The 23,855-nt window shown below is 40.7% G+C and overlaps 1 protein-coding gene across 2 annotated transcripts; it reads right to left on the bottom strand.

Annotated features, from left to right (window-relative positions):
- Positions 1 to 5,608: 5,608 nt before the first annotated feature.
- Positions 5,609 to 23,195, bottom strand: tfap4 (transcription factor AP-4 (activating enhancer binding protein 4)). 2 transcript variants are annotated; one of them, XM_080856961.1, is made up of 7 exons: positions 22,903 to 23,195; positions 15,922 to 16,087; positions 15,393 to 15,491; positions 14,081 to 14,251; positions 12,799 to 12,957; positions 10,539 to 10,706; positions 5,609 to 8,940 (listed from the first exon to the last, which is right to left on the bottom strand). In XM_080856961.1, the coding sequence occupies exons 1-7, from the start codon at positions 22,989 to 22,991 to the stop codon at positions 8,785 to 8,787; spliced, it is 1,008 nt and encodes a 335-aa protein (XP_080713087.1). In that variant the 5' UTR covers positions 22,992 to 23,195; the 3' UTR covers positions 5,609 to 8,784. The 2 variants fall into 2 exon arrangements, with proteins under 2 accessions (XP_080713087.1, XP_080713086.1); XM_080856960.1 differs by lacking the exon at positions 12,799 to 12,957 and having other exon boundaries at positions 22,903 to 23,124.
- Between the last annotated feature and the right edge of the window lie 660 nt (positions 23,196 to 23,855).

The following is a 23,855-nucleotide window of genomic DNA, read 5'->3' as shown; positions in this document are numbered from 1 at the left end:
ATACGGATAGCTAATACAGATAGCCCTATCATACATACGAACACTCTCTATCCGCACCTTGTTTCCGCAACGATCGCAGTCCGGGGTAGAAAGTGAGTAGATTTGAATCGGTACGGGGGCTAGTGGTGGTTGAATCTGAGTCAATCGGATTCAAAGATCCGAATCCTTACATTCACCCATGAGTCACGAGTCCGTGGTCTCAATTAACCCGAATCTTTCGGTTCTCGCTGCTACGGACAACATTATTAAAACAATGCACGAATGTCATCAAACTGTAGGTCTATAACAACATTAACACATCCGTTTTTCATCTGCATAGTAACTTAGATTAAGCATATTGATATACGGACCCAGAGCTGCCAGCTGCGCATGAATAAGAACTTCCTGTAGACAGAGCTGTACACAGATCCAGATCCATAGACTGAGCGAATTCATGGGTCGGATTCGTATCCGGTTGAGTGAAAGACTAACTCAAAGGATTCGGGTGAAATGGGTCGGACTCGTATCCGGCTGGGTGAAAGACTAACTCAAAAGACTCAGGGGAAATGGGTCGGACTCGTATCCGGTTGAGTGAAAGACTTACTCAAAGGATTCAGGTGAAATGGGTCGGACTCGTATCCGGCTGGGTGAAAGACTAACTCAAAGGACTCAGGTGAAATTAAAAAGGATGCAAACATCGGAGATGTCGCCAACGTGACTTCTATCTGAGACTGATAGGCACGTTGGCGACATCTCCGATGTTTGCATCCTTTTTAATATTAAAATATGTCCGACCCATTCAATATGGGTCCTTTGAGTTAGTCTTTCACTCAACCGGATACGAGTCCGACCCATTTCACCTGAGTCATTTGAGTAAGTCTTTCACTCAACCGGATACAAGTCCGACCCATTTCCCCTGAGTCTTTTGAGTTAGTCTTTCACCCAACCGGATAGCCTACGAGTCCGACCCATTTCACAGTCGTTTGAGTAAGTCTTTCACCCAACCTCAATTGATTGATACAGCAAGCAGGCCCGTCGTCAGATTCATTTTCTACGTTTGTAACAGCATTAATGCTACTTTCAGGCCGTGTTTAACGTGTAAGGTAAGGTAGATAAGCTGACTTAAATCATTTGATGACTTCTTTCAGTCAAAATCGACTGTAACTCGTCTGAACCAATTTTCTTGAAATATGTTTATTTTAAACATGACAATTAAATTAAGTAAAAATAAAAAATAAGTATCTATTCACAATTTACGAAAATTCATAGGCTATTTAATTCTGATAAGCTGCCTTACCAGCCAATTGAACAATTTGTTCAATGTATCTAGGCTTACTGTGTGTGTGTGTGTGTGTGTGTGTGTGTGTGTGTGTGTGTGTGTGTGTGTGTGTGTGTGTGTGTGTGTGTGTGTGTGTGTGTGTGTGTGTGTGCTTGCATATTTCCCCTGGATATCCTCAAAACTGCATTACAGTGGTTTGCTGTGAGCGTGCGCATTAGGTACTAGGGAGTGGGCTGCTGGGCTCATTCAGCGACAACATTTCGACTGATTCAGATTCAAAGGACTCAAAAGATTCGGATGTTTTTAGTGATTCACTCAAAGGACTATGAATCTTCTAAGTGAATCGAAATTCCCATCACTAACGGGGGTTGGAGTTCGTCTGCACGGTTTCACGCAACCTGATGACGTCACTGCCCCACGTGATCAATTTGTGATCTCCAACCACTATTTATATCCCTTGTTCTCCCTCAAAATCTCACTCGTGGTATGCCTCGTATTCACTCTCATTAACCCAGCCTACTGATTTTTAATTAGCCTCCTATCTTGATCTAATTCTTCTTATTCAGACGTAACATAACTTTCATGACCACAAATATAAATTGGCCAGCGATTTAATTGCTTTTTTATTCATAAATGTATGTAAAATGGCCGAAGCAAAGGCTCATGGGAAATGGGATGACAGACATGTCATGTTGTACTGTTCCAAACTCTTTATTATCAATAGAAAATATAATTCATTTTCGCATATCCTTTAGTCTGACCACTGATTTTATTAACCACCATAATGTAATGTTGCTAATTGGAGCTTGAATGTCTTGTGTAATGTATTTATCCGTTTGCTGCTTCCTTTACCTTGTGCTTTTGAGTCTCTTCTTCTAGGTTTTTCACGTTTTTTTCAGTTGTGTAAATAAAGCGCTAAAGCGCCACCCACAGGCGTGGGGTATGTACTACAGTCGGTTCACCACAATCTGCTGCCTCCGTGTTTACGCAAATCTCTCGTTGCCAGCCTCCGTATTTACGAAATTAAAAGATTCGATTGGTGTGAAAAGTAAATCTGATTCGGAGGCCCTAGACTTCGTGTGCATAGCACCTAAATCACTCATGAAAGTTTTCACTTAACATCCACACCTAGACGATAAGATAAACATAGACCATTTCTTATCCAAAACACCAACCGTTGTCCTAAAAAGCTAGTCTGGGAAGTCCCGCCCCTCTTCTCCGGCCAATTTGATTTAGCCTCTGAAGGAGGTCTGGCAAACTTAGGATAGCAGTTCACTTCAAGATTTCCAGAATCCTTGGAGCCAATCACAAACTGGCTTTTGGCTACCTGGCGCGCCATTGGCGGATTTAAAATAACCACGTCTACCGTAACAAAAGCGAAACTTAAGAGAAAAGCACAGTAAACTATATACTGCTCTCGCGGCTGTCTTGGATGATTTCAAAGGCAAGTTTTCTTTGAAAATAGAACAGAAACCTGCTCTGGAACAATTCATACAGAAAAAATATGTGTTTGCTTTATTACCGATCGTTGTATCTTTGTATAGTATCGTTGGTCTGATTGGTTAAAGGCGTGTCCAATTACGTGAGTGAAGTGGACCTCCATTGAGGAGTTGGCCAGACTAACTGAGCAAATGAAATGCAGTGAAGGGGCGGGGAATTCCCAGACAACTAAAAAGCATCATTCTTTCACAATAGCCATGGAAAGTTCAGCCCAGCCATATCTGCATGAATTGGCAGCCTGAAGTCTAACTCTTCAAGGAAGTATATGATTTGGTTGCAATTTGACTTATATGAACTGTTTTATTTCAAAACTTGTGCTGTAAGAGTAATTTCTTGTGACTTAAGTGTGGTTTTCTTCCACTGTTCACCATAGTTATCTGGGCCTCGTTTCCCGATAACGACGTATCTTAACGGCCTACGTGGATTTTCGTGACATCGTAGACTAAGTAACACTTTCTATTTACGTGCGTTTCCCAACCATCAACTTAAAGTCAGGTGCACGAGCGCAACGTGCACGAGTTCTTAAGTAGCTCTAAGGAGCTGTTTACGTCAGGTTAACCTGTTTACGTTAATTGCTGTGAAATTAGCTAGCCTATGCGTGCATCGAACGTGCAATGTGCACTGAATTCGGGGCGGGGATAGTAACGCCATCTCCAGCCGAGTAGCCTATTTAAACTGTGTTCCCATTGTAAGGACATTTATTACGATCTGTCTGAGAGTGGGCTGTCAAAGATAGCATCATCGAAGTCATACAGTACAGTAGGCTACATACATTCAATAAAATTAACCTACATTTGAGTCCAACTGCATGACCATTCTTACCCTACACTTACCCTTACAATAAAGAAGTGATCCTATTTCAACCATAACTTCATTTTAAATAATGTCTTTCTTTATGACATTTAGTTTATAGTTTAGACAGCAACGTTGACATCTACAGTATATTCAACTGCATCCACTACATAATCTCAAACTTTATTTGTTGGTAACTCTCCAAAAAGGCTACCATTAACACATTTCTTAATGAAAAGGAAACATGCATCACAATAATACTTCAGTGTAACCTGTACCTATGTGGAGTGCAAATATGTCTTGCCATTACACTACCCAACAGCTCTACGTCTGCTAACACTACAGAATGCATAATTCCTACGGGCACTGCACTAGTTTTGTATAGCCTAATCTTTATTTTCAAATACTCAATATTCTTTATTTCTATTTTGATGGGAATAGGCAGGTGAAACAATGACATTCTCATGATGTGCTATACACAGAAACATCGTTTGGATTTCTTCTACAATAGGCCGAACGACACCCCTGGATAAGGTGTCGAGGGGGTTGAAGCGTACGTCATGCGTGACACTATGAGCTATGAAACTAGCGATTTAAAAAAAGTTTCAATGAAGAAAACATGGTTGCAAATATATATGTATACAACCATCTAGCTAGAAAGCTACCATATAAGCCAATGGAGTGGTGGCATAAGCGCTAATTGTGCCATAAAACTACTGTTTGAAAGCTTCAGTTAAGACCTACATACTCTCCATTGGTCGCGTAGCACATTTCAGATCAAACCGAGTCATTATAAACATATAAAAAGTTGTGTAGATAGCTTTATTAATGTAAAATATTCCTCGCTTCAAGTTGCCATGTTTTTTTTTTTAATTCCCCTTTCTTCCGAACGGCGGTCGAACGACGCCCCTGGTGGATTAAATCGCTAAGTGTGAAGTTACTACTGGTCCTGACCACACGTAGAATTCTTCTCAACGAAAGATACACTTAAGCTTAAACCCGTCTGCAACGTAGGATTCCTCTTACGAACGATTTCAAGTGCTTTTTAGGCTAAGTGCGCGTTCGGGAAACGAGGCCCTGAACACTAATGCAACTATCCGCTGCTGCTGTGTATAGGTGCCATACAACTAGAGAAGATATTAAAAGGTCGCCCTCATATAAGCCAAGTACAAGACGATAGGGACAACCTGTGAAATCTAGAATGGCGTCGATATTGTGAAAACTGGGGGTGTAGCACAATCACGTAATAAGAATAATAACACGTAAGAACAATATGTGATTGTCAAAGCTCATAATTACATTTGAGGACATGTGTTCTGTAATCTGTAGTGAAATACATTTCAAAAGTAACCTTCCACACACGCAGGGCACGTGCTGTGTGTAGGGGACCAAGTGTTGTAAGGGGCGCTTTGTACTTTAAGGACTACCACTACACCTTTACACAAGTATAGGCTACAGTATTTATACCGAAAGAATAATAAGAATGATTGTGGTGGATGGTGGAAAGGCAGCCAGAGTTGGGACCAGGGAACAGCAAAAGAAAAACGCAGTATGATGCTCTTGCATCTGTTGATCGTCTGGTAATATTCCAGTATTTTAACAATTAGAATATTCAAACACAATCGCGATAGATGCATACCAGGCACACACACACAAAAAACGTCCGAGTAGCTAATGTTAAAAAGCTAAATATCTTGTTGTTTACATTTAAAGCTAACACTAGCCTGCATTTAAGTTAGTGATTTCTTTGAATAAACCATGTAATTTGTTTAACAGAAAATGGGATTTTGTTGACCGTAAATCCTGTGCGTGTTTGGTGGGAGGTGTAACACTTTCACATAGATGGAAACCTACACATTTCACACTGAAACCTTTTTGGATCTCCCAAAAAGATCAAATTAATTTGTAGAACAGCAATTGTACATACAATGAACAACAAGAATCTGTAAAAAAACAAAGTACAAACTTTATTATTAAGTCTTTACAAAGGCACAAGCCTCTTTCCCCAGTTAAAAGAGAACAAACCAATTCAAAAAGTAAAACATACTTTGACCTCAATGAAAGATATTGTCCAACAAATGGAAAAACAGCTAAGGTAACAACAGAAAAGATGAGTGGGAGTAGGTGATTGAGAGATGACAAGAGATGAGAAGCCTAGCACTTCTCACAGAGACATACAGGTGTGATATATGTAAGACAGAGGGGAGGGTCCCACAGGTCAGTGGTCTCTGTTCAGAGTAAAAGAGTTTCTTTGAAGGTATATCTCTAAAAAGGCAAGACTCTACTCTGTAGGATTCAGTAAGTGCTTGATCATTATTACTCATTTCAATCCCAACGCAGACATCTACTCAGTTGATACATCCTCTGGGTTCATGACAGAGGCCAGAAATATACTACATCACAGGAAACTGTCTAATAGTCTAAAGAGTGAGATGAGATGTTTACCAATTGAAAGCTTCAGAGATGCTAGCAATCACAGCTCTGGAATTCAAACTTGGTTGCACAATTCATTGTAATCATAATAATCCATAATAACAACTTTGATGTCTGTCATACAAAAAAGATTGAAGCCTGAAGGTTCTGGTACTTCAACACTGCAAACTGGCAGGGCCTACGGGACAACTCCTTTGGAGGCTCCCTTTGGGTCTAAAGGCCACTGCTTACATCAGAAGGCTCAAGGACCATGGAGATCCATCCATGAGAACATGACCATGAGAGGACCAATTCCTTCATTTGCTTGTAGCTAGACATATGGACATCAGTCTGAAGTCAAACTCAATACATACACAAAAATGTAAAATTCCAATAAAGTTGTCTGGAATGTTGGCGACGGGAAGGGATGTCCCTGACCCACCTTTTCTAAAGATGAACTGAAATTAGTCCAGTCCTGAGTGTCTGTCTTTGAAGTCTGCAAATGCATCCGATAATCTGAATGGGACATTCCATAAGGAACTTGTACTCTAAAGAGTCCTCAATTTGATGAGAGGAATAATTTGAAAGTCACTGTGATTAATCACATGGATTGATTAAGTGCCCTATTGAAATGAAAAATGAAACCAAGAGTTCATCAATAAAGGTCTGTCTCCCTTTTCTTTTGCGAATAACCCCCGACAATAACCCCAGGGCTGTGTCAAGGCCAGGGCCTCTGAACACCTCAGCACCTTTGCGTATTATATTTTACACTGACTGTCACACACACACACCTCTTAGGGGTGTATAATAGTTATACATGGCTGATAGCGTCTGTGTCTTCCCACCAGGAGCTGGTTATGCTGCAGTGGGGCATGATTTCAGTCAGGTCACCACTGCCAACCTCTCAGGGCAAAGATTAGCACTCACCTCATAATACACATTGAGCTCAAGAGGGAGGCATGTGCAAAAGCATGGACTCGAGGAACATGAACATTGAGAAACATTCAGACAAGAGAGCAGAACATAGAGTGCATAGAGCAAAGTGCGCTGGTGTAATGCTGCTCTACCCTCTTAAGCACATGTGTAAACAATACTACGGGGGGCACTGTTAGCCCTCCTTCAGACAGAATGCACACATACAAATAAAAATCAAGAGCCCAAGAGAAAAAAACTAAAATATATAAATGAAAGGGCCACCAATGCCCTACAAGAAAAGTTCACATACAGAAATGTGAATGTATAAGTAGTGCCAACCTCAACTTTTATAGAACCATGGTAGCATGTGCCTCTGCACCTGTGTATGCATGAGTGAGTGCCTTCTCAAAAGGCAGGGAACATACACATGCTATAATACAAAAGGCCTTACAGGCAGAATCTCCTGCTTGTTAGCTTATTCAATTTAACATAATGATAATGAACGGGATACATACAACAGAAAAGGGCAGATTTATGCTTCTGCGTTGAATCTACACCATAGGTACGGCGTAGCCTTGCACCCTACGCTGTGGCCTACACCATAGCCTGAGGTGCACCACCCGAGAGATGTAATTAAATGTTGCAGTGACACAGACCACAACCACTGTGATTGGTCCGCTTGCCTGACATTCAGGGGTGTTGAAAAAGCCTTTGCTAACAGAGATTGACAGGTCAACCACTGCTATGATTTGCTGACCGCTGTTTAACCGGGCTAGCAAGCTGTCTGTTGTTTGGTTGGTTAGCTTTCTAACGTAAGCCAACATGCTCATGTTACACAGTTGGCTAGCAGATGCCTCACAAATCACCTCAAGATTTCTTGGTAACAAAAACGGGGTTATCAGATTGTACGGTGTCTATTTCTTAGTAACTTTGAAAAAAATCCAAGCGACAAAAAAGCCAAACAAATTACAGTTCTATGCAAACACGGTCGTCTCGGAAGTTTGGTCTTCCATTTTTGTTTATTTTTCCCAAGCTAGAATTACGCAGACACACCATTGCACATATATAAATGTGCCCAACGGCGTAGAGCCTACAACCAACCATAAATCAGCCTTAAGGGTCAGATTCAATCAAATACTAAACTTGTGTCATCTTTTCTGAGGATACCAGGTGGTGCCAGACCCTTAAGAGTGTACACTAGGAACCCAGCCCAGTGCAGCATTCATTCACAGAATAGTGTGAACAAAATAGTATGCGTCAGAAATAAAGAATAAGTGCACATTCCTGCTGCTGTTTGATCGACAGAAGGCCTCTAGAGGCCAGGCATGCTCTTAAACACTGATGGCTTATTCAAAAACAATACGTACATATGAACCGGTCCAGTATAATGGAAATAACTGAAAAAACATTTCCCCTGCTTTTGGAAGCAAATGTTTTTTTTAAATGTAATGAGCTCACAGTGTCATGCTGTACAGAGCCTCTTACTGATAAGAGAGAGAAAGCAAAGCAGGGCTGAGAGGAGAAGAAAATATGAGAGATATCTGCCCGTGGGCTGTGGGTGAGTAAACTCTGCGCACCTCAAACTATTTTGAGTGTCAGCAGGTTCCGGGAGTGCTGGGGCTGAATTTTCAGTGTACTGTAGCATTTAAGTCCATTTAGCCTCCTGTTGTAGAGGAGATATATACCTCTAGAAACTCAGAAAGCTATGGAACTCACGTATCCTAGCATGGGAAACTTAGCATGGGTATTTATATGTATGTTAGTCTTCACCCAACATGCGAGGAGCACAGCAGTAGATCTTTGCAGTCATGTGTTCACTTTGTCGTACCCAGCTGTATGTGTCCAAGTGTATTTGTCTATCGATGGGTGGCATGTGAAGTCATCACCCATTATTTCGATTGAGTGGATCAAGGCAATAAGCTGTCCTCCAGGTCCTCAGTGTCAGATGTTGTCTCAGAATCTTCTGGATCACAGAGGGGGCGCACAGGCGTTACAATCACCGCTCTCCTCTGTTCTGCCTCGGTTATGGTCCGTTCTTGTGTGCCCTCAATGTGCTGGATGGCCTGGAAGAGAGCATGGACATAATGATATATTTTCTGGACTCACACTTACTGTGCTTACTATTGTCTTGTCAACGGTTTAATGATGACGTAAAAGTATCATAAAATATCATCCTACATTTACTTCATTCCTCAGTTGGCAAACCAAAGCCAAAGACCCACAATGTTTTCAAACTGTGGGGTCTGCAAGTTTACACTCATTATCTTGCCCAAGTTGACAAACCAAAAATGTGGCAATCATAAAGCACTTCACAAAGTAACAGTTACACGTTCAACTTACAACCAAATCTTTTTAAAACACAGGCAAAGACTGTTGCCACTTGTATGTCAAAATCAGTGGCGTTGATTTATCATTAAAGCATCAACAGTATGCATGGTTTACCATTTGTATGGAAAGTTTTTGTAGGCAAAATGTCTTTAACAACCTCAAATTAATTTTCATGGTATCTACCACCATAAAAAGTGATAACACCATCTGTTATCCCCACAGGCCACACAGACCCTTCTTGGTTCTGGAGAAATCCCCATGAAACTATGAGAAAAGCTTTTACAACTCTACATTGCCAAATATAATGCCAAAAAACATCTGTATTGAACGGAGAGAGCATTCCTCCAACCTGGCCTTGAACCCAGTCTAAACATTTGCCTCCTAAAGGATGCAGAAGAATTGGTGCAGAGCTCTGCGACTGTACAATTTGGAGGTTGTACTATTATTATACAACAAAATACCCTTGTTTCTTTATTTCAACCCCATTTTCTCCTTGTCTGCCTCTTTCTTTACTGCCCTCTTCTTTTCATTTTCATTTGCTCCTGCTTTTCTTTGACCTCGGCAAATCTAACGGTATATGACTGCATTTTCTTCGGTTTTCTTCACCAAACTCCAGTATAATTTTTTGTTTAATTACAAGCACTGTGCTGTATCCCTAAAACAAATCCTTGTCGTTATACGTGAACACCAGAGATTTACTTAATTTCACGTCTTTGAGCATAAGAAAACAAACGTGACAAAGTGTCATTCCAGGAGTAGTTGTAAAGTAGAATACTTTTCACTCTTAAGTATATTTTCGTAAAAAAAGAAGAAGTGCCATTACATTAGGCGGCTATACACTTTTATATTCAATAATTCTAATTCACATGCGCAGTTTCTAGCCTACAACGGTACTAAAATATTTGTTATTATTTTACAAGCCTAAACAACACATTTATGCAAGATTATCAACATTAACTACACTAGTGCATTTTTATGAATTTATTGAAGACCTCAATAGTCTGTATCTCAAAACTACAAGTTTGACTAATGCCAAGTTTTGCCGTGCTGGGTCATATATGCTTACGTATAAATAATGGTATTGATATTAACATTAATTTGTCATTTATATTTAATATTCACCCTAAAGTGACTCCATGTACTGCAAAACCCACCACCACTCTTCAGTTTTACCATCAAATCAGCTAATTAAACTGATATCTCAGGAAACGAACACAAAATACACAGAATTAGGTTGAACTGACTCATATGCAACTGGAAGACTCACATAGCTAATGGGCATTAGCAACAGAGTCAGTATGACATAATAGTTAACAATGAAGACTCGTCTCACCTGCACAATGGTGTCGAGATTCTGCCGTGACGTAGATGCTGTGTTTATAACAGAAGCAGGTCCCATGGTTACCACGGTGGCATGGTGAGAAGAAGTAGTCAAAACTGGAGCAGGGACTATAACTGTAGGATGATTGGTTGGTGCAGGAGGGGTGGATGGAGCCAACACCTGAAAATTACAAGAAGTCTACCTTAATGAATTGTTCATCTCTATAAAAGGTAAACTCAATGCAGCATAGAGACAAATAAGATGTAAACTCATCATTGTTCATCCAATACCATAATAGGAAATGATGAGTTAAGAGCTTTACTGAAATCCAACTTATTGGAACACAGCGGCAGCGGGTATCTCACTCACATATTCTACAGCTAGGTAATGAAGATTAGGACTTAACCCAATCCATTAGGACTTAATCCAATCCTGCAACTCTTATATTGCAACAGTTTAATGTAGAAATTCATTTTGCATTACAAATTAAAATAATGCAATTCTATGAGTATCATTGCTTACATAGAAATATTTAATAAAAGACCAGGGAATGTCAAGTATTGTTGTTACTTCATTGCAAGGGAAAAAAATTGAAAATGTATCATCTACATCATAAAAGACAGATGTATAATTTCAGAATTTCATGTCATTGTTTTTTACTTTTCCAATAAACACAGACAACAAAAGACTTGTATGAACAAACATTTTGACATTCTAAATATGTCTTGATGTGACTTCATTCAATATACTGCAACAAGCAAGTTTACCACAGTGGGATCCATTTTTGCAGAGCCAACACACCAACTACACTATCTTCAGTCGAGGATGCAACAATATTTAGGTTGTTTCACTCGATTTTGCTACCTCAGTTATTGTGGATGGGTTTAATTTACAGGACACGAACGTTACTCCCCCAAATGGTAAAAGTTCAACACCAGACTCCGTGCAGATTTATTAGCAAATGAGAGGTGGTCATTATTATTTTGAAAGTAACATGACTTGTAAGGTTAGATCAGTCCGTTTTCCACTGCAACCTAGTTTATACTAAGGCAGAATTAGCAACAAACCTTCAGACAACTGATTTGTAACTTTCTCTCTCTTATAGCGTGATAAGTGCCCACAAATGCCGATGGCTATGAAAACATTTTGTCCTCGTCACCATAACCATTAAGTACATATACGCATTTCAGGCAATCATGCTCTGCCTACTCACTTTGTCTCTTTTCCTCCTAGTCTAGACTGTCTCCGTTGGGGATACTGCTTTAGTCTCTCCACCTGATCGACTTGCAGACACCCTCTGCCTACATCCATCCCCACCACACTGTCATGCATTAATTCTACCAGGCTCATGGCGCATCTACATACTCTGTGCTAGCTTATTAACCTACAATGTAAATAATTGCCACCATCGACATAGAGCATTAAAGTGGAAAACGACTTAACCTTAAAGAGCACATTGTATACCCAATAAGCTGTTCTCCAATATTTGGCTGTTCTCCCCATTTTATCCACTGTTTTGTATGCATCATGCATAAACACCATCTTTAAGTAGTAGTATGAATGGTGTACATTTGCCACATGCAGATTTTCATCTGCCATGTTTCTGATACTCCCCTCGCCCCCCCTGATTTTTCTTTCTCTCCCTCTTCCTGGCCGGCTCCAAGCAGAAGCCCCATCCCCCCCCCCCCCGCCCCCTCCTTATGAGCTGAGGTTCTGTTCAAGGTTTCTTCCTGTTAACAGGGATTTTTTCCCCGTTTCTCGTCGCCTTTGTGCTTGCACTAAATATAGAGCGATAAGAAAACATCTCAACAATCTTCAAATAATGGGCATCAAGGAACTCAGAAGTTGTTGAAGATCAAAAGTATATGCTCAAGTATGAAGACATGCAATTTAAAAACGAGTCTCTCTGCTGCTGGATGCTCATACAAAGTGTTTTCTATCAATTTAAACCACAGAATCTTCTGTGGCGCTTTTCCTTATCACACTAAATATAGTCTTTGAGCTTATATGGGTTAATATAACAAAGGAGGAGGGATGGCTCAAAATGGTGCTAATTAATTTTAGTTCACTCACCTCAGTCCTTCCTGCCCATTTTTAGACCATGATCAAACCCAGAAAAAAATGAAAACATTTTTCCCCAGGATTTCCCATGTCCAACATTGGTTCATTAATGGAACCCCTCTCAATTAATTGATGCACACATTAGACCTTTGGTTCTGTCTCAAACAGGCACATTTTTAGTTTGACAACGACTTTTTTCTCAAACTTGTACCTGAGGACTGCAAACCCTGGGGCTTTCTCTCTCTATCGGTTCTTGTTGTTGTTGCTGCTGCAGTCGTAGGAGTGTCTGAGTCTGTGCGTGCTGTTCCTGCACCTGCTGGGCAATTGCCTTAAGTTTCTCAGGGTACAGGTGAGCATCTAGAGAGCGGATCTACACACACAGAAATGATAAGTCAAGCACTTAGTGTTCAGCATGACTGAAATGCCTTCAAAAAGGCATGAAAAAAAAAAAATTGTACACACATATTCAAATGTATTGACATTTTATTCGGCCTACCGAACAAATGCAGTGTACACATATGCTGTCATTTCACACAAGTGTGAGGATATGAGAAAACTGTAGACATACGTACATCGGAAAAGTTCAGCTCAATGTAGAGCTTAAAGCAAGAAACCAGAAATGGCAGAAATGGTTTCAGTGGTTACGAAAAAGAATGGAGGAAAGGGGGTGGTTTACGAAAATGAAATGGATAAAATAAAATAATCATCATGTGTATTACCACAACTGTTGCAAATTAAGTTGCCATTCTTCTCTAAAATACATTAAATCTTGTGCACCACTTAAAGTGTTGAAGACTACTGAACGTGATTCGATACGCGCACAAACAAAAACATAAATGGAACATATTAGATACTTTGCTGGTATCAGATACTAAAAACATAGCCTAGCGAGCACTAGGCTACAAGCAAGATGGATGACGGCTGTGGCGCATATCGCGACCCGTTTCAGAAAGAGAACCCCAAATCGTAACGTTTCCTATGTGAATCTTCTTGGTCTAATTAGGGTCAAGGTGGGTTAAGTAATCCATTATGGTCCAAATTGCTGAGAAATGCATCATCTACACACACATGGTCGGAATTCATAGTTTGATAATTGTATCCAAATCCAAGCAAACTCTCAAAGCCATAAAGAATAGCCTATTCAATATGCCCATCTGTCAAACGATCATACCTCCGTTGGTCTCTAAACAGCGTATACAATAGGCCTACTGTTGTGAAACGATTGCCAAATTAGTCGAAAAGATTGTGACGATGACACGTAACGAAAAGTCTATTCAGTGCAGTGCTTTTTCAAAGTGACAGAGTGCAAACAAAATGTATTTATTAATAAAGTATGTCTACTTGATTAAAACTAAATTAAGTGTTCCTTATGTCTGTATACATATTCGTATACAGCTATATTCTAACTCCAAATTTCAGCACAATGCCGGAGAACCTTAACCCAAGTAAATGTGGGAAAAACTTCACACATGCACCCACATACATACACATACCTGTTCTTCTAGCATCATACGGACTGATCTCTCCTTGTCCAACTGCTGTCGAAGTTCGATCATCTCCTTGCGTAGGTCCTCCATCTTCTCCTCCTCCAATGCATCGGGAGAGCCAATCCCTTCATCTTTCTCCTCTGCACGTCTCCTTTTAGGGGAGGAGCCAGTGAACTCCTGGAAATTAACAACAAAATGGAGTGCAAGTAGGCATGGATGATTTTAAACAATAACGATACATATTGCGATACTTCCTCGATAGCAATACAAAACAACTTTGATAAAAGCTTTGATATGTTTGGCTGGTTAAATGCTTATGTCAAACAATTATAATTCACATAATGAATAAGCAAAGTTAGGTTGCATAAACTAACCCAGAGTGTGCCCCCTTCATGACTCAGAATCACATCCCTTGATTATGCTGGATGCCACAAGTGTGACGCAAAAATCCAATCATTTATCAGCTATATTTCTCACTTGTACCCTCCACATAACAAAAATATCAACGGTGTGGAACACGAGTGAAAATATTAGTGCAGCAAGGAAGGAATGTTTTTATTCACCGGTCAGCTCACAAGTATGCCAGTTTTTAAAAGTTTGAAAAGATCAGTGCACAGTGGGGAAGGAATAGGGCCACTGCAGTTGATGTCAATGGAACACGTTTTTTTTACAGTATGGCGGAGAATGAAGCAACTCAAAAGTTCCAAATATGTTGTCAGTAAACCCTCGCTCTTTTAACAACTATGAGCGACTATCACAGTTAAATGTAAACATTGTGAATCCTACTAGCTTACATCTTAGTAAATTGGCTACATTCATGGACTGAGGCAATTGAACTATCAAATGGTGCCTGGAGCTGGAATCTCTCGAATGACTGCTGCTAAATCTATAGTAGCCCCCTTACTGCCATCTACTTATTTTTGAATTATTTAGCAGTCTATGAACCACATGGTCGTTGTTTAGAAATAAGGGCCTGGACAAGGAGTTGTGTAGCATATTGTGAGATACAGTCTGGTCTTGGTGAACCCAACGTTTCCCAATAATTACCTAGACTATGGCAACGCGCCATAGTGTAATTTGTCCTGCCACAGTTTTATAATTAACTAAAATTATCTTTTCACTTTTTGCCCCATTGCTTCAGTAAAAGATTGACCTGAAGGTGACGGTCTCTCATCTAAACTGAAATATCCATTCAGAAATTCTAAATGAAATTCAAATATTTGAGTCATCTGGGAGGAAAGTACAGATGAGTATCATCCGCATAACAGTTGAAGGATAACCTGTTGGAACGGATGATGAGGCTGACAGAACCACACACCTGTATGAACCGCTTAAGCTGGTTGTTCTGCTGAAGGAGTCGTGTCTTTTCTTGCTCCAAAGAGAAGATATAATCTGTTGTCTGCTGTAGAATGGCTGCCTGGGAGAGTGAAGCGAAGCAAGAAGTAAAGGGGGAGGTCTAAAATCACTGCATGAAACAGAATATGTATTCACTGCAGTGTTGTTTAACATTGTTCATTATAACTGCAGTTTCTACAGTCCAAACAGACTGCCCTGTTAAAAATACTCTGCACCCTCTCAACCTGTGCCCATGCAACCTTGGCAGTTTTAAGTCAGTGCAATCCAGAGTTTTCAGTCACACTTATTAAATGCATTGTTTAAACACTTTTGAGATCTTTTGAGGACAATGATCACAATGTATATCGTCAATGTAATATCAATCATTGAATAACCTACATTACAGTACCACAGTGAACTGGCAGCACCTGTTTAAGAGAGGGCTTGGCATTTTAAACAGCAAAATAGGTTTGTGCATATTTTTTCCATGTGCAAATGTACTCTTCGCTCACCTTGCTTAGTTTTTCTCCATCACTGTGAGGGATGAGTGTTTTGAGTGATTGGAAGCCGGAATTGATACTCTGCATACGCCTGCGCTCATTACTGTTGGCAATTTCACGCCGGATGCGCCGCTCCTGATCCCTTGCCGTCTCTGGCGTCAAGGGGATGTTTGCTAAACTGCAGCCACATAGAGTCACAGCATTACACACGACACCAAGACACACTTTCTATATTTCTGTCATTAATATCAGAGAAACAGAGAATCTCAGATGGCACTTCCTCTTGAAAAAAACTGAATAGTAACAACAGCAGACGTACAATGCATAATGGTTTTCTGAGGCCAACTGAATTGCAAGATGCAGAATTTGTATAGACACCATAATTGTGGAAACGTGCATGCTTTGTCCAACATGGTTCTAGGCATGAAAAACTGAAGATAAATCGAATCGTGTTCCTGAGAGTGTTGTTACAGAGTAATACATCACATAGTGTTCGATGTATATTGGAACAGCCTGAATAGCACTACAGCAGTATGAGAATCTTTTTTCGAAAATAAAAAGGGTGACAGTTACGATTTCATGTATTTTAAACACACATACAAAAAAAAAGTGTTTTTAACTGACTGAAAAAAAAAAAACATTTAGTTTAGTTTAGCAGTTTCAGCTCTGAAATGACCGTGACGTCACTTGACAGTATGTGGAATCGCAGGCCGCATGCAAATGACACCGACTGACACCAGGTGTGGTGTGAAGAAACTTGAGTGTCAGAGCTCCACATAGCGTTGCTATGGTTAAGATATAAACAATAGCTACAAATTACCTGCTAATTTAAAAACATTTAATAACCAATCAATCACCAATCAAGTAGAACCAAAACATTGCAATTTTCAGGGTCCGTAAGCATGACGGATGAATCAGTATCAGGTATTTAAACGCCGATAATATTAGACACTCCATGCTGGTCGCCATTGTTTTTCTTTTTCCATTATTCTAGTATGTCATGTGCAATGTCTGACTGGAGGTGGCTTGGGAAAATCGGAGCTGAAACTACGCAATAATGTCAAGGCGGCTGAAGAAATGTTAGCAAACTTGCTAGATCATGGACATTGATAATGGAAATAATTCCTGTTAGTGTTGGTTTGCATCACTTTGTATCAGGAGGAATTTAACTGTTTTTTGCCATTTGCATCCCCTAAACTCCCTATGTAAAAGCTAGTTCAGCATCCTACCAGTCTAAAAACTTTCTCTGGAATGCAAGTCCAAGCTTTGAATAGTAACTGAGGGTTCAGCTTGTCAACAAATGCACAGTGAAACTACCATGTGAAAACTACGATTTGTATTGTAAGGTCAAGCAGGAAGATACAGGTTTCTTTGGCTTCTCTGCCGTTTATTGTGATGCACACAGAAAACACTTATACTGAATGGGAAACACACCAGTGATGTCTAATCTCTACACAACACAGAGGGTAGTGATGGATAAATGTACGCTAACTCCACAGGATCAAAGACAAAGGCCTCTACACGCATCAGACATAAAAATGGTAACGGAAATGCACACCAACATTAACACAAGACTACACAAGTACATTCCAAAATCAAACTCAATTAAATATTACCATTCTCTCTACATTCGCACAGCACTGTGGGTTCACTACATCACAAACACACAAATGAGGAGGCTGGACGAGCTGAGGGCCGGTAGGGTGCAAGCCGGTCTTGGTGGAGAAACACCACTCTGTGCTGTGGTGCACCTGATTGGACAGAACAGAGTTTCTCCAACAGTACATGGTCGATCCATTGGCTTTTCCATTTAGTAAACCCTCTTGAACTCAAGGGTGGAAACCCATAACTGGTCTTCGGACACAAAGTCTGCTACTTAGCAGTGGGTGTTGTATGCCCACTTCTGGTGAGCCCCAGCCTAAATCAGTGCTTTGTTGGCCAGCTCCTGCACCTACCGCAGCCGTTCATGCAGGTTGCAAAAGTAATCCAGCCCGGACTCAACCCTCACCTCCAGCTCTGGAGCACTGAACACTAAATCCACCTGTGTTCGGAGCTCACTTCCGAACATGAGCGCCACAGGAGTGCACTTTGTTGATACCTGGACTGCCGTTTGGTACTCCAATAGGACCAGGGGCAGATGCAGGTCCCAAACATGCTGACGACAGCTGCTGGATTGCCAAAGTGAGATTAAAGCCTTCCACTGAGTACCACAGAGTCCATTACTCTGGGTATGTAGCGGAGTATCCAAAGTCTTTCTTTTACCCAGCCACCGGCCTCTGACCTCGCCTGACCTGGGAGACGATGGGGTCCTGGTTCTGGACATGTCGCAGCTGCTGGAGATCGATTAACTCCCATACCCTGTCGCTGCTGCTGGAGCCTGGCTACTGCTGTTGCCCACTGCCGCTGGAGAGGAGTCATCCCCACTCAAAGTGGCATATGATAAACTGGTGACACTTCTTCGGGTGAAGACGCATATGAAGCACCAAACCAGACAAAAGCAGAGCAAAAAAAAAAACAAGTAGCAGACTAGTGCCTTTAGGTTTGGATCACAACTAGTCAAAACTGATGCATGCTGAGGAGGCTGTCAATCAGCTAGATAACTAGCAATCAGTTCAAGAGGACAAATGGGGCTAACTAAACCATAATAATTGATAATAAAATAATTAATTTAATCACTTTTGAAATACACCCACACACTTAAAACTCAGAATAAAGGCCAATAATGATGGCAACCATCTATTTGGATTTGACGTCCAAAATCTCATGCAACTGCTTTTTTTTTAGTTTATGTTGAGCCGTGTGTGTTTAGAGGGGTTACAGCTTCTTCCATCCATAAAAAATAAAATAGATCCAAAAACCTTTTTACTTTCACTTTATTGATGTGTTGGTTCATTAGAGATTTGCCAATTTTAACAAACCAGCTTGTGTAAGATTGCAAGTGAACAACACGTAGCCCTACAAAACATGTTCAGTAGCCCCTTATACATGCGTCAATGTAAAGCTGTTACATAGCGTCTGCACCGATAGAAACTCGCGAACGTGTTACAATTGCCTCATGTATAAGGGGTCTAGATGTGAACTGTTCGTTTTTCCGCCGATCGTCTGAGCCTTTCGAGAGAGGTGGTTTACCACAATCGTTCGGCTCAGAAAAGGGCGTGTCAAATCAGGCCGATGTGTCATGGGGGAGACGGTGACAGGAGGCTAGAAAGTTCGAGGCTAGAAAGTTCTTGCCTGTTCTTGAAAGGAGACTGATCCAATAGGCAAGTAGGCCTACAATTTTTTATCAGTAATAAAACGCAATTTAGTACACCATTTTAATATGGTAATATAGCCTACTGTTTTTTGCAAAATGAAAGAAAGCATATTTAGGAAACGCCACTCGAGCCTATTAATTCCGAAATTTCACCAGATTGTAGGCTATATACTGTAACAACCCCAACACTTGCCTGCTTCCCTTGCAAATCAAAGTTTTCCGACTATTTTTCTTACCTTCTTTCTTAGCTGTTGATGTTACTGAGCTAGAAGTTTAAGGTGTTCTGAACATATCGCGCTGCCAATGCCCAATGTCACTTCTGAGTCAAATCACTCCATCATCTCTTTGAAATTCCTTATTCCACGAGTGGTAGGCTACAATGACTGGCTGTTTTCAAATATAACAAATAGCCTAACGAAACAAAGATTTTCCTCTGCTGATCCCACGTCTATATGGAAGTTTGTAGAGAGAATGCGGGGGAGTAAAATGCTCTGCAAAATGCTCCGCTGCCGGGGTTAATTCCCTTTCCTTTACGTCTACTGCTGTCTAGTAAATACATACAGACAGCCGGAAAGGTTAACAAACGGAATGAAATAGCTACACATTACACATGCTATGTTTTAATAAAACCCACGTTACTCACATAGGCCTACTGGTTAACACTAGTGTTTGTTACAGCACATAAACGTTTGTCGCTACATCCAAACTGCGTCACTGTTGTCTCTCCCTGTATCTGCTCCAGCCGCACCATTTTACTTGCAATGTGAATCATTTAATTTAAATATGCTTATTGCCATTTGTTGCACCTTAATCATTTTCTACAAACATGATATGCTTTGTATGGTGTAGTAGACTGAGACTCTATTCACTACTGCACAAAAACTAGACACGTTTGCAAAACTAGACGTTTGCAATGAAGTAGGTAAAACAACTTTCGCCAATATCTCCGTAAGGGAGATGGGTTGTGTGCTCAAATTTCCTGGGATCAAAGAAGACGTTAGTATTCATGTGCAAACTAAAAATCACGTCTCAGGATTGCTGCGCATGCAAGTTATTTCGGGTGTCTCAACTGTAACTAATAGCCTACCACTGTCATATAATTATGAGTTCAGTAAAAGACGGAGCAAACACAGTTTTCTACCGTTGTTGAAACACATCCACGCGTAGACTCGTTTTCTTTCCATCTGAGAGTGGTTATTCAAAGAAAATATTAAGAACTATATGCTGATAGAAAGAAGGGAACTTTAAGCCACTACACTGCCTGTGCGGATGCGGATCCACGTTGATGTTGTTAGTAAACAAACCAGGTGGGAGCACATCTCCGTGGTCTTTGCGCATGCCCGAGGCAATGTAAACGCTTTACATTTTGCACATGTAAACACGTAACGACAAGAGCCGTTTCCCTTGAAAATGTTCACACCTACACGCGAATACGATACGATAAACTGTTCTGATCACATTGGCACATGTATTAGGGCCTAGTGTGTCATTGACTTACTGAATGGTTCTACCAATTGTAATTTTTAAAAGGTTAGAAAGTGGAAAAACTACGGACATGAAAAGTCTAACAAAGCAAAGACATTTCACCTCTACAGATGAAAATGAACTGAAAAGACCTCCACTAATAAAGTGTCCTAGGGCTCTCTTGTGCCTCATTACTTAGCTAGCTGTTGGCTTGTACATAGGTTATCCTATAATGCTAAATAACATTACCAGCTGATATACTGCTGGAGCCAATTCGCGTCGCTGGTTCATTTGCCACATTCAATCACAATATAAAGCTATCTATAATTTACACCGTAACGTTAGAAACTATAATTTGTCCAACCCCTGCTGTCTTAAAAATAGCTAACATTAGCTTTGCAGAATGCTGAAGCACTAACTAGTTAGCTGTTGACATTCAGCCTACCCTTGTAACATGACTTGAACGGACACAAACAAAACATCAGCTGAAATATACGCTTTAATTAACCCACAGGGGTGCTGAAAACCTCATCTGATCTGAATACTGCCATTGATTTTTGTGATTGTGTTGAGTATCAGCAAGATAAGAGGAAAATCCAACTGTTGACTCCATCTTGGGTTTAACTTTATACCCAAGTAAGACCAGTAAGTCTGGCATGTAGCTAAGCTGTGCTGCTGGGCAAACAACACTACTCAACCTGGCGAGCAAAAAAAAGCTGTGCCAATGGGCAAAAAACACATTGCAACTGCGCCAGTAGAGACTTAAAACATCTCCTATTCATTTTCTATGTACAGCGTGTAGGCTTTAGGGAAATAGAATACATCTGAATACTATATTCTTTCATTTGTGTATGTAATTATGAATTGTTGTGGTTTTGTTAGCTTAGAATGGGTCCTTCTGCTACATATATGAGCAACTGGGAAGTGGGAAAGTTCCGCCCTCCGAGTGGGATAATACACCTGAACGCCTGTCAAACTTGGAACATACCTACTTGTTTGGATAGGAAGGGGTATTCAGCAATGGCGGCTCCTAGTGGAAGCCAGGCTTCCTCAAAATGAAATGATCTGAGACGTGAAAATCTTTGTAACAATACACGTCCTTATATATTAATTTTGCTTATGCACATTACATTACTGAATAGAGAAACCCCATACTTAATAGACTAGCCCTTCAAATACACCAGTTGGGCATGGCTGCTATCGTTTTACAATGCAACATATTTAAGATTCACAACTGATGGGACTATTCGGCGAGGTAAACGACATTTCCCAGCAGCCTCACACATCAACTGGTTTCCTCCGCCCCCTACGAAAGAGTGCAGACGCATTGACGGGCCTGAACTACATACACACCCCCTCATACACGAATCATTTATTTATCCCCATATTGTCTCAAATACATCCGTACTTTTATCCATAATTGATCCTACATTAAAGAGAAAAACGCCTAATTCGTAAATCTGTTCTGCTTATCCGCTTTCCAAAACAGCAATTCCAACCATCCGCCATTACAACAATTCTATTCAGCTTCCTCACGTCTTTCCATGAGGTAACATGTCTGGGAGTGCAGAGGACAATCGTACGCTCATTCGACATGAACATGCACCTATGACCCAATTAAAGAACGAGATTTGTAATGAATAAGTCCAGAAGATTTACGGGCACGTTTACGTTCTTCACATTAGCAACATGCTATACAAAATGACCCTTCAACGCTTAATAGTTAGCACGAGCCACAAGCATGGCCGCACTGCCTCCAACCACTACCTGCTCTCGCAGTTCAGAAGGCAGGACCATGAGACTCGGAAAAGAAGCTCATATAAAATGGGAGAAATACCCTCATCCTATTCAACAGACAATCTTAGTTGGCTGCAGTGAACTGATATGAGACACACGGTTTCTTCTAAAAGTCGTTTAAAGAGAACAGGCACGCTACGGAGAGAAGCGTGGTGTACATGAAACCACGTGGTTAATGTTTGTTACACACAACGTAGCTATCGATTTCGCCAAGATAAATTGGAGAAGTGAGAGTTGCCGGTTATGGTGTTGCCATTTCACAAGGGATTGTTCAGTTATTGTTACAGATACAAATATTTTGGTCGAAAATGGCCTGCTCAATGAGTTCACCTCGTGTACATAATAATATCCTTTCCAAGGCAAGCATGTTGCCATTGCTAACATCACTTCACAGGTGCTAAGGCGAAACATGTTACAAATTATAAAATATGTTAAAGAGAGTAAAAGTGCAGGACATGAATTGACTATGATATACACACCTGCACAGTCCTCCGATCACATCTTTCTCAGTCTTTCTAAAATGTTGCAAGGAGGGCACCTTCTGAGCTGGTACCATGAAATACTCCATGCTTTCCTCTCCAGTTTTGAATCCCCGACACCTCGTCCTAATCAACAGTATAAATCCTGATGCGTCCAGATATTGATGGATGAGGTCCACGAACGTTTTTAAGACTTGTAAGGGTCTTACTGCGTTAAAATTATTTGCAAAATATCCTGCCCTGGCAATAGAATTCGAGTAAGTGATTGGAGTTGTAATATTACTCGACTTCCAGCTGATGGGGTTCCCTCGCTCGTTGTGTGTGGCGCTCTCTTGTTATCCCTCCCCTGCTCTCCCCCTCCCCTCTGCATACGGCTACGTGAATGTGTATGCAGCTGATCGGATGTCTGTCAAGGCGGGAAACAGCTGGCTGGAGGTACATCGTTTTGCCAAGGGATAGTGCTAATTGTCGTAGATAGCAATGTCATGTTTACATTGCATAAGACAAAGTAGGGACAAATCATGTACACTCAGACTACAGTTATTACAGCTATAACAGTTATCAGTAACAGTTAGTGCGATAAGAATGATAAAGCTGGAGACTTTATAACATTATGTTGTGAAAAGTTTCAACATCAAACGACTACAAAAATGTATACCATTAAACATCTTTTGATACAGTCTCATGTGCATTGTGAATGGGCTTGGGTCGTATTTCAACTGCGCAAGATCAGCTGGAGAATTGGCAACGCCTCCCAAAACAGCAACGGGGGAGGAGTTAAAAGGTTAAGCTGCGACTGACATTGGCTGAAACAGTTGAACACGAGCACCATTTTGGGTGTATGGCAGACCGACCTATTACATCTACCTTTGCGCTACTCCCTCCTCGAAATAGGATTCTTAATACACCAAATGGGAGCAGCAGCTAACCGAAAACATATGACTAGGCCAACC

The sequence above is a fragment of the Sprattus sprattus genome (genome assembly GCF_963457725.1).
Source record: "Sprattus sprattus genome assembly, chromosome: 18".
Classification (NCBI taxonomy): domain Eukaryota; kingdom Metazoa; phylum Chordata; class Actinopteri; order Clupeiformes; family Clupeidae; genus Sprattus; species Sprattus sprattus.
Note: the sequence above shows the minus strand (reverse complement) of the source record. Positions and strands in the feature narration are given on the sequence as shown.

Excerpts from the sequence above, each read along its gene's own strand:
- tfap4 (XM_080856961.1), bottom strand. The coding sequence starts at position 22,991 with ATGGAGTATTTCATGGTACCAGCTCAGAAGGTGCCCTCCTTGCAACAT. Across the intron at positions 12,958-14,080 it reads GTATGATGCTAGAAGAACAG|ATCCGCTCTCTAGATGCTCA; the intron begins GTATGTGTATGT and ends CTGTGTGTGTAG. Across the intron at positions 10,707-12,798 it reads CCAGGGTTTGCAGTCCTCAG|GTGTTGGCTCCATCCACCCC; the intron begins GTACAAGTTTGA and ends TGTAATTTTCAG.